We start from the raw sequence: 16,353 nt of genomic DNA on the forward strand, positions 1-16,353 counted from the left end.
AACAAGAGGGAGAGAGAGAATGAAAACGAGAGAGAGAGATTAAAATCGATGACGATGCGAAATTAGAAAGTGAAAACAGAGGGAGACAGAGAGACGAGCTGAAATTAAACGAGAGGGAGAGTGAAAACGAGAGTGGAAGGAGAGTGAAATTTCACTAAGTGTTAAGCGAGACAAAATAATCTTGTAATTAAATTTTCTTCTATTTATTTAGATAGCATTTTTAATTAATTTATGTTATTTATACTAAGTGTCACCGTTTTTGATATATTCATAGCGTTTACCTAAATTCAAACGCTATTAAAATCTTAACCATAGCAAAACATCAATAAACGTTATAACCAACTGTTATCAATGCCCAATTTTCCTGTAGTGAAATGTAGAAATCCTATATTTACTTTAAATTGTCAATTATGTCTTTTCTCAAAAGCTCCTCAAATCATCTCGTACATACATATTATACAAGCGAACAAAACAAACTTGAACTCTTTGATGTACGTAGTTAATTTTAGGAGCCATATTTAGGTAGAGAAGCAAGTAGTTTTTGCTTGTAACAACGTACAGTTTGAAGTTGTTTCGGATATAAGGTTTCATTTCGATCCTCAAAATAAAAAATTATATATAGAAGAAAAAAAGATGATTTGGATACTTTAATATTTTAGTGGGTCAACTTTTGTTTCTTTGCTCGAAGCCACCAACCAAATTCTCAGAGCGGCAGGCTCTGCTAGACTGCTACCGAACGACACGGGATCAAAATAAAACTTACATATTACCAGACATATTTTATTATTTATAGATGTTCGTTCGACTATAAGCTCCAGTGATTCCCAACATACAAACCTATCGTACGTGAAAAGTGGTTGCATGGCATCATTCATTGCAGTTTGAATTGTCAAAAAATACTGCAACCAAACTAGTCACACAGCTCACATACATATACTAATATTTCCTGACGATCAATATTCACATCAATCTATAAGCTGGAACGAATTAAAAGTGTACGGAACTAATCAACTTTATGATTCTTGATTTTGTCATTTAGACTCATGGAAACCCCACACAACGTTAAAGCATTACAGATGGTGAGTCATGAGTGCTGAGTGGTGACCTCTTAATAGATGAATAAGGCACGTAACCATCTAACATACAGTATATAGAAGTAGTATTTATAAACATATCATTGAATCACATTTACTCTGCCAGTTTGATAACTTAAAAAAAATAAACCATATGGATCTTAGCTAGGTGGAATTGTAGTAAATATTTAAGCCATAAAGTTACTATTTTTAATTGTTTTGTTATTGTTCGTAGGTACACTTGTCTGGCTTGTTGTATCTTCTTTTATTTGCTTTCCGAACAAGACCAATGGTTATATGATATCTTATATATATATATATTGTTTTTTTTTGAATGAAGAGACCAATGGTGATATGGACACTGAACAACACTAGTATCTGATCCGAGATCTAGAATTCGGATGGTTTAAACTTTAACGTATGTGATAAGGAGACTTAACCAACTAATATACAATATAAACTATGTTATATACATGAGCCTAATACACTCCCCTCAAGCCGATATTTCTTTGGAAGAATAGAGGCTTGAGATCGACATACGCCGGAGGAGATGATGAAACGGTCCAGGTTGAAGAGGCTTCGTGAGGATGTCAGCAAGTTGGTTTTCAGAACTGAGATGAAAAGTTTAAGAAAGCCTTTTTTAACCTGATCACGAGTACTGTGACAATCGATCTCGACGTGCTTAGTTCGCTCATGGAAAACATCATTGCTTGCAATGTGTATAGCAGATTTGTTGTCACAGAACAACTTAGCTTGAGACACAGGAGTAATCCGCAGATCATGTAGCATGTGCTGAAACCATAGTAGTTCCTTGGTAGTTTGTGCCATGCTCCTGTACTCTGCTTCAGTGCTACTGGAGCTTACAACGTCCTGTTTCTTCGATTTCCAAGATATCAAAGAAGTACCGAGAAAGATACACATGCCAGAAACAGACCTCCGAGAGTCTTTACAAGCACCCCAGTCAGCATCGGCAAATCCATTTAAGCAAATATCTGAAGTAGCCGAGTAGAAGAGACCTTGGCCAGGATTGTTTTTCAGATATTTGAGGACATTACGAGCAGCTTGAAAATGGATATCAGTAGGACAGGATAAAAACTGACTCAGACGATGAACGGAAAAAGTGATGTCAGGGCGTGTAATACATAAGTAAAGTAACCTCCCAATCAACTCTCTGTATTGCCGCCCATCCGATAAAAGAACACCAGTGTCCTTAGTCAGTACCTCCTTTGGATCCATTGGAACAGACTTAGGTTTACAACCTAATAAACCTGCATCAGTCAGGTCTAAGCAGTACTTCCTCTGACATACTGATATACCCGTCGAATTCCTGGCTATCTCCAATCCCAGAAAAAATTTGGCAGGACCAAGATCCTTGATCTTAAATTGACTAGCCAAAATAGCTTTGACTGCAGCAACAACCATGTCATTGTTGCTCGCAATGAGAATGTCATCAACGTAAACCAATAAGGCAGTGTAAGACGTACCTTTCTCCTTGACAAACATCGTGTTATCAGCATCAGACTGAATGAATCCATCAGCAAGGAGGGCCTTGGAAAAGCATTTGTACCATTGTCTTGAAGCTTGTTTCAAGCCATATATAGACTTATGAAGCTTACACACTGCATTAGGAGGAAGAGAAGTACCAGGAGGTGGTGTGTATCCTTGTGGTAAACTCATATAGATTTCCTCATCCAAGTCACTGTGCAAAAAAGCAGTAGTGACATCCATCTGGGTTAAACTCCAACCCTTCTTAGCTGCCAAGTCCAAAAGAAGCTTCACACTTGCCAAATGGGCAACATGTGAAAAAGTGTCAAAGTAATCTACACCCTCCTGTTGCGTGAAACCCTTGGCAACTAGACGAGCTTTATATCGCTCTATTGAACCATCAGCATAATATTTGATAGTGTATACCCATTTACAACCTACCACATTTTTGCCTGGTGGCAATGAAACAACATCAAATGTGCCAGCAGCCTTCATAGAATCCATTTCCACATTCATGGCGTTTGTCCAATATACAGAAGCAATGGCTTGTTGAAAGTCTTTAGGTTCTGTTTCGATTGAAACAGAGAGAATATATTCTTGATAGAAAGATTTAAAATTTGTGTAAGTAAGATAGGAGGAAATAGGATATGGAGTAGTGGATTTGATAGAAGTAGATGATGGAGAAATTTGAGTAAGAGAACAATGATAGTCACAAAGATAACCTAGTACCTTGGACGTTCGCCTTGGTCGGGTATTCAATGATGAAACAGTGGTCGTTTCTGCAGGCACAATCTCAGAGACCAAACGATGTTCACTAGAAGTGGATGAGTGTGACAATGATTGATGAGAATGAATATGGGATGATGAAGTAGATGACGAAGATGAAGGATGCGTAGTATGATGATAATGATCTATGTCAAGAGGAAGAGATAATGGCAGAATAACATTGTCAAATATATCAGTAGAAGGAGCAGGAACATGTTCTAATTTGAAAGGGAAAATATGCTCATGAAAAACAATGTTCCGAGAAATGGAAATGACATTACTATCTAAGTGAAGGACTTTATAGCCTTTATATCCAAAAGAATAACCTAGAAAGACACACCGATCAGCTCTAGGACTAAACTTATGGCGTTCCTTTTGTAATGTAGAAACATAGCACAAACAACCAAAGGATTTAAGAAACTGATAATCAGGTTGTTTCTTATTTAGCAATTCAAAAGGAGTTAAGTTCGTTAGTAAAACCGAAGGAGTTCTATTTATTAAAAAAACTGCAGTCAGCAAGCAATCACTCCAATATGCCAAAGGAACATTAGACTGAAACAATAAGGCTCTTGCAACATTAAGAAGATGTTGGTGTTTGCGCTCAACAACATAGTTTTGTTGGGGAGTATAAGCACAAGAAAACTGGTGAATCATGCCATGTTCTTTAATCAAATCAGTGAAAGCAAGTTCAGGAGCATTATCAGTACGGATAGCTTTGACAGTTGTATTATACTGAGTAAGAACATATTTCAGAAAAGTAGGAAAAACAGTAGTAACTTGACTTTTATTTCTAAGGAGATAAACCCAGAATGCTCGAGTACAATCATCAACTATTGTTAAAAAGTACTTAAAACCTTCTACAGACTCCGTGGAAAAAGGACCCCAAATATCTAAGTGGAGAAGATCAAATGGTTGTGAAGACAAGTGATTGTGAGACTCAAAAGAAAGACGTTTTTGTTTAGCTAATGGACAGACTGAACAATGACTCTGATCTACAAGAGAAGAAACGGGTAGGGACAAAGTACCAGAAAGGACTTTTAACTTGTCGGTAGATGGGTGTCCAAGGCGTTGATGCCAAAGATGTCCATCAACCTTCAAGGATCCAGAGAAATGCGGAAGTAATGTGGATGCCGATTTAAGTGCAGATGACGATGCTTCAGGTTGTAAGATGTAGAGGTTGTGAAGAAGTAAACCCTTACCAATCATCAAGCCCTGAATAGACTCCTGAAGGTAACAAAAATCAGGATAGAAATGAGCAGAACCACGATTATGTTGTAGTAAACTACTAATAGAAAGTAAATTGAATTTGAAAGATGGAACATGTAAAACATCATGCAATATGAGTGATTGAGATAAATGCACAGTGCCACAGTGTGTGATATCCACTCTAGTTTCATTTGGTAAGGAGACTGTGACTCCAGAAACTGTTACTGTGTCATTAAAGAAGGTCAGATCAGAGCAAACATGGCTCGTAGCACCAATGTCAATTATCCAACTACCATGAGGAATATGTTTTGTTAAAGAAGAAAGGCATTGATGTTGAAAAGTAAGTCGATTGTTTTCAAAACGAAGTGAAGAAGAAGGAAAAACAGTTGGAAAAGAATGTGTACCAGAAGATGACTGAACTGCCATAACACCATGTTCTGTAATGGACGAGGCATGTGAAGATGAAGCTGGAGCCTTTGAAAGCTTAACCTTTGCATTTAGTTGTTGAATCAGAGAAGTAATCTGATCGCTACTCATGGTGCCGATATCTAGATTAACCGCAGCATTCGTTGTTGGAGTAGGAGAAGTCTCTGTCATCACATTAGCCACAGCATGTGTCATCGGTCTAGGATTTGAAGGTGCATATCCTCGAGGTTGAGCAGATGACATTACCGGACGTTGACTTCCTTGACTTCCCTGATAATTGGCTAAACTACTCTTGAATCCAGGAATGTAGCCTGGGGGATATCCATGCAATTTAAAACACTTCTGGATAACATGTCCAGTTTGACCACAGTGAGTGCAAACAGGTCTCGGTCCTCGTGGCCTATAGTGACTCTGATTCTGAACCGCAAATGCCATATTGTCATAGGAGCCAGTATAAGGGATTTGATGTGTACCAGACACCTGGGACGTAATAGAGATAGGGACTTCTGTGGACGTTGAAGCTGAAGCCTGAAAGATCATACTGTTCGGCTTAGGTGTGATATGCGTCTGACGTTCATCAGAAGTAACCATGTTGAAAACCTCTTCAATGCTTGGTATAGGCTTTAGCATGAGGATGTGTCTTCGAGTGGATTCATAAGAGGCATTTAACCCCATCAAAAACTTTGTAACACGACTCCTCTGCTGAAGTTTCTCCCAAAGAGTGGCTGCATTACATTCACATTTTCCACAAGTACAGACCGGGAGTTCAACATAGTTTTTATACTCTTCCCAAAGAGTTACCAACATTGTATAATAGGAGGTGACATCCATAGATCCCTGCTGCAGGGAGTTCAATTTCTGCTCTAGCTCATATACTTTAGGAGCATCATCCTGCTTAAATCTTGACATCAAATTATTCCAGATTCCCTCGACAGTAGAGATATACAACAAACTTCCACCAATTTTTTTATCAACAGAATTGATAATCCAAGTAGTAATCATATCATTACACCGAGACCATGATCCATAGTCTTGATGATCCTCAGGAGGTTTACGAATCTTACCATCAACGAAACCAAGCTTGTTTCTGACATTGAGAGCAATACGCATCGATCTTTTCCAAGAATAGAAATCAGCTCCAGACATGAGACGATCAGATATAATATTCATCCCCGCATGATCCGAGCTATGTAAGAAGTAAGGATTGGCATAGTGATCCACCGGAGCAGACGAATTTGCCATAGTAAAAAGCAGAATCAAGAACGAGATTGTGCGATGTAGAGCAACAATCAAAATCAATCCAATAACCAGATCAAGCAAGCGAAAGCAAACAGAAGATGTAGAACAAAGGAATGAATCAATGAGAAAAGAGTTGCCACAAGCATCATAAGATTCGCGAAGGAGATCGAAACAATTTGACGCCGTGAAACACTCATTGTAGAAATTGATCGGTGCGATGAGCAATCGAATCGAAAAGATGAAGATGATTGAGCTGGGTGAAGACAAAGAACAGAGATGGCAAGCTCAATTGAAGCTCATATCAATGGCGATTTTGGGTTTTGTGAATGAGAAAAAAAAAAAAAAAAAATAGTTAGTGTTCTGATACCATGTTAACTTTGATGTAAAGGATTATTTCTCATTAATCAAACATAGTTGTGATACAAAGGTATATATACTGTACAATTAGTATATAAGCTAAAGGAGACTTAACCAACTAATATACAATATAAACTATGTTATATACATGAGCCTAATAGTTAGATCTCAGCTCTAATTGTATACGCGATGTCTCTTAATATTCATTATATATTGTCTAGATCTTGTGGTACGGTTGTCTAGAAATTATAGTTTCCTTGCTCAAGATGACTCATGAGTGTCGTTTGCTGTGACGTTGGAAAGACTAATGTTCCGCATTTGGGAAGTTACTCAACGAAAGATGCGTATCTACGCTTCGCCGTTACGAATTATATTTTACCAAATTTTCGCAACTAAAACACTTATATTTAGTTAGACCAAAGATCAAATGAATTTCACAAATAACTTTTCCAGTTCAAAAAATATTTAATGGAGCGGATAGCAGGACGAGTACAAGGCCCCATGTATCCAACTTTTTATTTCCAACGTGCTACGCGCATATCTAAACCTATAGGTACTTTCAATCATTGGTTACTACCAAGTACAATCGAATGAATATTATTATAAGAAAACTCAGTTGATTACCAAAAACAGCTGCTCATATTTAAGTTATATTGGTTCAATCTCTTTCTAAGTTGTTGGTACATATATATCACATGATACGATCATATCCTATAATTTAAAACAGTTTCTATATAGATCATATTTGTAGAGCTAATTAACATTTAGCACAGTTTCGCCAATACATTATTTGAATTTCCTATTTCCCATATATAATATTTCATTATCTCTATCCCAATACAATTCTTATACATATTTACAGGTCTGAGAGTATATGTATTATTTTAGACAGATTAATAAATAAATACAACAATGGTTTGCCAACGAAATACTTATACAACAATGCCGTTTTGGTTGTGTATATAGCCTGCTCTCTGCTATACAACAATTAAGAATGGGGTCATGTTCACCAACTCGTGATGCAAACACCTATTATAACACTTGCATGCATATAACAACGTGAGTAGATTATAGTCACAATCTATATAATAACTGAAACAGAGAGCGACACGTATAGCAGAAACATTAACAATTTTGAAAAAATAAATCCTTCAAAAATATTTAATTATTTCTATATCTACCTATACGGAGTAGACCAAGAGATCACTCAGAATCATCTTTGCCAATATTACTCATATACTTACATCTTTCGTCTCGTATGGGTCGAGTTCAAGAAGAGGGAAGGGGTCCGGTTCATGGCTTCCGGTTATCGACCGTGAGTTCGTCCCGGCCAACAGAGACCGGTACCACTCACGAGCTCACCGGTTTAGACCTCGCCATGAAGCTCCACTACTTAAAGGTGGTTTACATTTACTCTGCCGAGGCAGCAAGTGACTTGACCGTGATGAACGTCAAAGCCCCCTTGTTTCCAGTGTTCGATCAGATCTCATGGATCACTGGCAGGTTAAGGCGGCACGAATCGAGACGCCCGTACATAAAGTGCAACGACTGTGGCACACGTTTCGTGGAAAGTCATTGTGATCTCACAGTGGACGAGTGGCTCCGTATACCGGACCGGTCCGTGGATGAGTCTTTGGTTTACCATCAACCTGTTGGACCAGAAATGGCATTCTCTCCTTTGATTTATATTCAGGTGCGTACGTATATATCTCTACTAAATACTAATTTACGTAACGAATAAATTAAAAGTCCACACATTATTAATAAAAGAATATATCTATTTTGATAGCCACATAAAAACTAAAAACATCGGTTTAATTCGGTATAGATGACCCGGTTTAGCTGCGGTGGATTAGCTTTAGGCTTGAGCTGGGCACATATCATGGGAGATCCATTATCGCTTTCTCATTTCTTCAACTTATGGGCTCGGGCTTATGTTGGTGAGAAGATCCACTCTCCCAAAACCTCTGAGTTAGAAAGAGTGTTTCAAAACCCGAACTCAACGGGCAAAGAACCGGAATCAATCAAACGGGTTGACCCGGTTGGGGACCTCTGGGTCGCTCCAAGTAACAGAAAAATGACAACATTCTCCTTCAATTTAACGGTTAGCGAGATTAAATCACATTTTCCGGCGACCGGAGACGACGAATTCGAGATCCTCAGTGGAATCATATGGAAATGTATAGCCAAAGCGAGAGGAGAATCAGCTCCGGTTACGATTACGGTTATCAAATCGGATCCGAACGGGTTAAAACCCAGAGCGGTGAGAAACAGTCAGATGATAAGTTCCGTTCACGTCGATTTCTCGGTGGCGGAGGCGAGTTTGGAAGAGATTGTGAAATCGATCGGTGAAACGAACGACGAGAGGTTTGGGATCGATGAGACTGTTGACGATGTTACGGATTTTATTGTTTACGGAGCGAATTTGACATTTGTGGATCTAAGCGGAGTTGATTTTTACGAGGCGAAAGTTATGGGGAAGTCGCCGGAATCGGTTTATTGTAATGTTCAGGGAATAGGTGATGGCGGAGCGGTGGTGGTTATGCCGGGGGGTGTGGAGGAGGAAGAGAGGGTTGTGACGGTGACGGTGACGTTACCGGATGATGAGATTGAGAAGGTGAAATGTGAAATGAACAAGTGTGGATTGATCACGGTGTTAGTAGTAACTAACGGTGAATGAAAAAAATGGTTATTGTTTCTTTTGTTTCAAACATTGTTGTATTTTGTGGTATTTTTTTTTTTAACTTTTTCTATTTCAGTTTTAAGTGATGTTGTTTTTATTTTTCTATGCAAAAACTAAATGTGTTAAATTTTTCTTTACCAATCATATTTGACATTATCTTTCTTATTGATTGAGTTTATTTTATTTAATAGTATATAAAAGAGATAAATTAAATGAAATTATATCTATTTTTAAAAAACTAAAACATCATTTAAAATGAAATAGAAAGAATATAATTTACTATTAGTTTTATTGCTATGATGTGTGTATTGATAGTGAAATAAGTACCATTGGTTTCTATTTCATGATCCTACATCCTCCTAAATGTTTTACCAGCCTATGAATATGAAATTCAGCATGAGCACACCCAAAATGCAATCATTTTTTTGACAAAAATTTTCAAAGAATATCAAAGGTATATTCCAAATATGTATAATAACTATTATTGTACATATTATTGGCTTTAAGCCAATCTTGTACTTTGTTGTCAAAAAAAAAAAAAAAAAAACTATTATTGTGTATTTAGAAATGATATGCTTACATTTATTTATTGGTAGGAGAAATGATATGTTTACATGATGATATACATATCCCTAATAGATGATTATAATTTTGACTTTATTAATATCTAAAAATAACCATTCTGAGTTATATTTAATATTAATTAAATACTATTTATATGGTTTATTTGTTGTATTAAACATTTTACTAGCGTGCAAAATCTAAAATTTAATATTGATCTTAAAGATAATTATTGAATTACTTCCATATCCTCTACAACAAATGTAAGAATATTATAAAATAAAAAAGGATCAAACAAAATCTTTATCAAGATATTTTTTTCTAAGATACCATATAATTTGAATTGTAAGAGAGAAATAAAAGCAATTATACAAAAATAAAGATAAAAACAATTGAATTATATATATGGAAAAAGAAATTAAAGAAGGTGGCGAGCATGTAAATTGTTAATTAGTATCCTTATGTTTATATGTAAACCAAAGAGAATAATATGAATTGGCCATTTTCTAATTTCTGAGCTGTTTATGTTACACCCTATATATCCTCTGGATTCTCTTATTCAATTTTTCTTCTCTCTCTTAGATTCTTCACAGCAACACAAAACAACCAAAACCCTAATTTTTTAAGAAAATTGTTTCAACAGAAAAAACAAAAACAACTATGGATCGTTCGTCTATGGCCTCCTTATAGATTCTTCTTCTTAATTTTGTGTTTCGTTTTGGTTGTTTTTTTTTTTCTTTGGGGGAGAAGAGAACGTGGCAGAGTTAAAGGTACCATTCGAATATTCTAAATAAAGCACGTTCTTGCTCGTGATATTATTTGCCTACTTTTGAATTTATCTTTTTTCTTTTGTTTGTACGATCACTATCTCGAATTTTTTCGTTTGAGTTCTTTGTAATTTTGATGATTTGTGAGAAGCAAAATTGGATTTAGTCTTTTGGCGTGTTCTTCAACTTTCTTTGTTATTTGTTATTTAATTTACTGACGATATTTTAGTGGTTTAGAGAATTAATAGTTAATATTTTGTTAAAAAGGTAACGTATATGAGAGGGTTTTGAGGTTTTATACGTTAAAAAAAATTCTTACAAAAATCAGAAGAACAAGTCTTAATCCAAAATTTTCAAAACTTCAAGGACCGTAGATTCTACTTTTGAAGTAAAAAAGTATTTGTCTCTTTCTTCTCTTCTTTCTTCTTGTATTTTTGTTGTTTGGAGTTTCAAGATTTGTCTTAGCTATCATCATTAGTCGATTTTTTTCTTATTTTGATTTCGATATGATTCTAAATTTCTCTCTTCAGTTTCCTATATTTGCCTGTTCTGCCATCTGTTGGGAATTTTAATATATTTCTTTCTGAAACCAATTCTTGTGTTTTTGGTTGATGAGCTAATTATTAAAAGTAATCAGTCATGATCATTTGCAATTTGTATGTGGCTTTCTTTGCTTTTTATTTTCTTTATAGTTTATGAAAATCAGATTTTAAAACTCACTTTTGATGTTCTTATTCTGTTCTTTTTTTTTTTTTTTTTTTTTGTGTCCAGATGCAAGAATCTCTTTGAAAAAAAATTGGAATCTTTCTCCCCAAAAAAATCTTTGGAGTTTCATATATCTTTTAGGCTGATTCACCTTATTTATATATAATATATATTAGCTAAGATGGATCAGATGTCACCTGATAACATAACTGGAGTCATTCTAGCAGTGTCTTCAAGTATTTTCATTGGTTCTAGCTTCATCGTCAAGAAAAAAGGTCTCAAGAAGGCCGGCGCAAGCGGAGCCCGAGCAGGTGAGGAGCTGATCTTTTACATATCCCAAGTTCTTGAAATTAACACTTTAATCTAAACCTGTTCTTGTTAATTATATCCGCTATCAGGTGAAGGAGGGTATGGATATTTAAAAGAACCATGGTGGTGGGCTGGAATGATTACAAGTAAGTCTTAAAACTCTAGATTCTGTTGATATGTTTTAAAACTTGAGATGCAAATGACTAAACCTGTTTTGGCCTATTGATCTTTAGTGATTGTTGGGGAAGTAGCTAATTTTGCAGCCTATGCATTTGCACCGGCTATTCTGGTAACACCTTTGGGAGCTTTAAGTATTATATTCAGGTATTCTTTATTGTTGAAACCATCATCTGTAAAGATTATATTCTGTAGACTATGGTTTTCTTGAAAACAAGAACCTGTATATGTTTTATGCAGCGCAGTGCTAGCGCATTTTATTTTGCAAGAGAAATTGCATATGTTTGGGATACTTGGTTGCGTTCTCTGTGTTGTTGGGTCTACAACTATAGTCTTACACGCTCCACATGAGCAGAAGATTGAATCAGTCAAGCAAATATGGCAGCTTGCTATTGAACCAGGTATATATATATATATATATATATATATATATATATGTTCATAAAATCGATATTTTAGTAAGACTGGATCTGATGCAAGCTCTGTTTCATTAGGTTTCCTTGTGTATTCTGCTGTGATTGTGATTGTGGTGGCTATACTGATCTTCTACTATGAACCGCGCTACGGAAAGACTCATATGATAGTATATGTTGGAATCTGTTCCTTGATGGGTTCTCTTACTGTACGTTTTTTTGTTGAGCTCTCTCTCTCTTTCTCTTCGTTAAGTATAATTTCATAGGATTTTTTCTCAAGCTTTCTTGTGTTTCTTTATAGGTTATGAGTGTTAAAGCTGTGGCCATTGCGATAAAGCTGACATTTTCGGGGACGAATCAGTTCAAATACTTCAACACTTGGATTTTCATTTTAGTGGTTGCATTTTGTTGCCTTTTACAAATCAACTACTTGAACAAGGTAAACACAAGAAAACTCCTTAACTTCAATCGGTATGGCTCGCACTCACATTCATTTTTTCTGAACTTTTCTCTTTGTAATTTGTCTGTCAGGCACTGGATACATTCAACACCGCGGTTATTTCACCGGTTTACTACGTTATGTTCACAACTTTCACCATCATAGCTAGTATGATCATGTTCAAGGTCAAAAACAATCTCTAATTAATTCCCTTATCTTCTCTCCCAAGTAAATAAACTCCCATTATAAAAACAGTTTCCTCTGTTGTGTGTGATTTACAGGATTGGGCTTCTCAGAGTGGATTAAAGATTGCAACAGAGTTGTGTGGTTTCGTAACGATTTTGTCAGGAACATTTCTGCTTCACAAGACGAAAGACATGGGAAACAGTGGAAGTGGCCGTGGATCTGTCTCTATGCCTAGAGACACTCCTGTCTTCACCAACTCAGGATCCGCTCGGAGCTCCACCTCAGATAAACTACCCTCCTGACTCTAACGTTCCAAGATTCCCCCATTGTACGTATACGTGAGAGCAACGAAAGACTACAAAGCATAAGGATCGATGTATTTTTGAATGAATACTTGTTAGGAACTATATTCTTTTTTTTTTTTTTTTTGGTTTCCCACATGACAATGTAATTTACAACCAAAGAGAATTAAAACAAGACAAGATTTTTTTAAAGTAGAGGTATAATAATGATGTGCATATAAAACTGAACCAAATCTTGAATGTTAAAGAACATTTGGAGAAACCATTGTCTTGACATAAACTTTGGCGTCGCGACAACCACTTAAGCTATGTGCAACTGGGTAATGAAACCTTCCATTAGCACAGTCATAGAGAGCTAAACCAGATCTAAACTCTAATAAAACCACTAAACCGTCTGAGATCCATAGCGGTCGAACAAAGTCAGTCAATCCAGGAATGCTCAAGAGTTTAGACCAAGATGCTTCTTCTCTAAACTCCTTCATCACCATAACATCTGCGTTAGCTCCTTTGCAATAACACACCATCGAAAGACATCCTCTCAAATCTCCAAGCGTCAATGTAAAACATCCTTTGCTGCAAGAAACTGGTCCGGGAAGCTCCTTGAACTCATCACGTGACATGTCATATGATATAATGGTCCATGATGACGAGTGAGTGGCTGCCCAGTTTAGAGTCCCTTTGATGTAGATTCCGGATCTTGATTTGTCAGCAACAGTAACTCCAGATGGGAGACAAGCGTTGTTGCTTCTTCTCCAGAGCTTTTGTCTCGTTGAGTAAATCTTTGCCTCTATCTTCACTTGTTGTCTTTGTTGCAACAATGCAACCACTTTATAGTCATCCTCAGATTCATCATAACCAAATCCATATGTGACAACAAACTCATCCTCGCTCGTTTCAAGATCCGAACCAGACAATCTTTGTTGAAGCTTGGTAATCGGGTTCCACAAGTAGAGGCTTTTATCGTAATCTACATGGAAACAAACCAATCCATGACAAGTCCCCACGACTTGATAGTAATCTCTTCCTAAAAGCTCACCATCATGCTCCGAAACATCGACCGTTGACTCATTGTATAGAGAATGTACGCAGCACGACTTGAGATGGTACCTAGACGTTGTGATGACTCCGTAAGGACTCGTCTTGGAAGTGGTTGCCTTCGATGCCTCCAAGATCGAAGCGTGTTTCAGAGCAAACAGAGACTCTGAGATCAAAGATCTCCATGAGCTGCAAACGCATTTGAATCGTGTCAATGACTTCACGGGTAGTCTTAAGAGAATCTCTTCCACCATTTCAAGAGGAAGAATGGGTGGTGAGAACATCTCTCTGACGGTTTCCTCCATGAGTCAGGGCAGAGGAACCAATAGTGTTGTTGGTATTAAATAAGAAAATATTAAAAGATTAGTTCTTTTTAGGTGTACATGCACAAGTGGTTGTGGAAAAAGAGGAGATGCATATATCAGGATAATGCAAAATATTATGTACTTTATTATAAGATATATATATTTAGATATGGAGATGATGATGTGGTAAAGATGTTGACAGCTAAAGGGTAGGATCAGAAGAAGTTATAGGGCGATAAAATTTGCTACTTTTTTTTTTCATCTCGTAACAAAATTTTGGTTCTTATGCAAGAAACAATCAAAGCTTCATTAACGTGGCAGAAAAGTTCCAAAGTATTACAACAAAATTGAAGACAACGAATCAAGACAACGTTATAGAGATGGAAACATAATGTTAAATATAGGAGATCATGATCAAATGGTAAACTTAGTCACGATTTAAATAATTTAATCGAGAAACGAATGGTTTTTTTTTCGGACAACCTTGGGCAATATACAAATGGTTAAGTTAAACAAAATAGGAGTTTTATACAAAATAATCAAAAGATTAGTAGCTAATAGGATGAGTAATAGAGACTAACTTCTGCTTTAGTGACATAGACTCATCATCACTACTTAGCTTAGAAGAGTACTAATTGGACGTGAAGTGTCCATAATTACATATTATATGAAGAGTTATTATTGAATATATGAGCACTTTACCGAATATATCAACTTTGGTCGAATATGCTACTGAATTAATCACATTAGACAAAAAATTGAATCTTATTATAAGCTATACCAGAATGTTATTTACAAGTAATTTTGTAAAAGAAATTAATATAGAAATGTCAAACAATCTAAAGAAACAAAGTAAAATAAAAAATGGCATATTTACTAGCGGTTTTTTTATTTATAAATAATTTTCCAAGTTTTTTTGTGTGTGTATTCAGTATGATCTGTTTGATTACATTAACAGCAGATGTTAGATCTTTTTCTGTCCCATGCGATCGTTAAAATTCTAGAAAGATCCTCTCATGCTCCTAGTTATCTTAAATATTGGCCATTAAGCCTAGTCAAAAGCCTAATAAAAATGAGTTAAATGAGAAATCTTAAGTTTTGATATTTTTTTCTTGCTAAAAAAAACAAAAAAACCTCTCCACGAATATCAACTTCCAAATTAACGGCAGACTCATTCTACCATTGGTGGCTGGTAGTTTTACCATCAATTTCCTACTCGGTGATGGATTATCAACAAATGTACCGGTCTGTATTCTATGACTATAATCAGTGTTGACATGATGTATTTGATGCTTAAAGAAAATCAGAAATCAATGCCCAAATTTTGTTTTTTTTTTGTATGAAAAAATAAATGAAACTTCATTTTGTTTATAAAAAATTAATAAAAAAATATAAACAAACATCAAAAAGTTATACGTATATGGTTAAAGAAGAAAATTTGGTAGAGATTGAAGAAGATAGAAGAAAACTAGTGTTAGAGATTATTAAATTTGGTAGAAAATAAAGTTTGAACCAATTGATACTAACTTTTACATATTAACATTAAAAATATTTTATGTGTGTTTGCAATTGGTCTTAATAAAATAAGAATAATAAGTGGTATTTGTAAATAGAAGTGATTGACCAAAAGGATAGTTGAACAAAAAAAAATGTTAGAATAATAATGGGCATGCCACATAACCACAAAAAATGTATTAATTTGAATACATACCTCACTTACTTAGAATTTTGAAATCTATACTAAATTTTTTAAATACATACCTCGGTAGGTGTTCATCCGCATGAACAAGGGGTCGTCGTTAAAGCAAGACGTTAACACATCACGGGTGTGAACAAATTTCTCATACATCACAGGGTGGTGAACCCCCAGCTAGTAGGTGTCGCAGCTGTCGAGGAGCAAGAGCAACAACCAAATATCCC

The 16,353-nt window shown here is 35.8% G+C and overlaps 4 protein-coding genes across 10 annotated transcripts; 2 read left to right on the top strand and 2 right to left on the bottom strand.

Annotated features, from left to right (window-relative positions):
• Positions 1 to 4,518: 4,518 nt before the first annotated feature.
• On the bottom strand, positions 4,519 to 6,197 carry LOC147949796 (uncharacterized). Its single transcript, XM_087510550.1, has 2 exons — positions 4,934 to 6,197; positions 4,519 to 4,547 (listed from the first exon to the last, which is right to left on the bottom strand). The coding sequence occupies exons 1-2, from the start codon at positions 6,195 to 6,197 to the stop codon at positions 4,519 to 4,521; spliced, it is 1,293 nt and encodes a 430-aa protein (XP_087366676.1).
• Positions 6,198 to 7,664: 1,467 nt separating this feature from the next.
• Positions 7,665 to 9,400, top strand: LOC104707230 (protein ECERIFERUM 26-like). The gene is made up of 2 exons (XM_010423539.3): positions 7,665 to 8,244; positions 8,380 to 9,400. Exons 1-2 carry the CDS (start codon positions 7,810 to 7,812, stop codon positions 9,229 to 9,231), a joined length of 1,287 nt encoding a protein of 428 aa, XP_010421841.1. The 5' UTR covers positions 7,665 to 7,809; the 3' UTR covers positions 9,232 to 9,400.
• Positions 9,401 to 10,227: 827 nt separating this feature from the next.
• On the top strand, positions 10,228 to 13,285 carry LOC104707240 (putative magnesium transporter NIPA1). 7 transcript variants are annotated; one of them, XM_087457024.1, is made up of 9 exons: positions 10,228 to 10,565; positions 11,334 to 11,578; positions 11,666 to 11,722; positions 11,810 to 11,900; positions 11,994 to 12,154; positions 12,248 to 12,375; positions 12,468 to 12,605; positions 12,698 to 12,790; positions 12,887 to 13,285. In XM_087457024.1, exons 2-9 carry the CDS (start codon positions 11,449 to 11,451, stop codon positions 13,091 to 13,093), a joined length of 1,005 nt encoding a protein of 334 aa, XP_087313150.1. In that variant the 5' UTR covers positions 10,228 to 10,565; positions 11,334 to 11,448; the 3' UTR covers positions 13,094 to 13,285. The 7 variants fall into 7 exon arrangements, with proteins under 7 accessions (XP_087313150.1, XP_087313157.1, XP_087313154.1 ...); XM_087457031.1 differs by having other exon boundaries at positions 10,363 to 10,565; positions 11,999 to 12,154; XM_087457028.1 differs by lacking the exon at positions 10,228 to 10,565 and adding an exon at positions 10,647 to 11,218 and having other exon boundaries at positions 11,999 to 12,154.
• On the bottom strand, positions 13,171 to 14,791 carry LOC104788902 (F-box/kelch-repeat protein At3g23880). Its single transcript, XM_010514671.3, has one exon. It carries the CDS (start codon positions 14,431 to 14,433, stop codon positions 13,336 to 13,338), a length of 1,098 nt encoding a protein of 365 aa, XP_010512973.2. The 5' UTR covers positions 14,434 to 14,791; the 3' UTR covers positions 13,171 to 13,335.
• Positions 14,792 to 16,353: the final 1,562 nt, after the last annotated feature.

This window comes from Camelina sativa, chromosome 1 (genome assembly GCF_030686135.1).
Source record: "Camelina sativa cultivar CO46 ecotype springtype chromosome 1, ASM3068613v1".
NCBI lineage: Eukaryota > Viridiplantae > Streptophyta > Magnoliopsida > Brassicales > Brassicaceae > Camelina > Camelina sativa.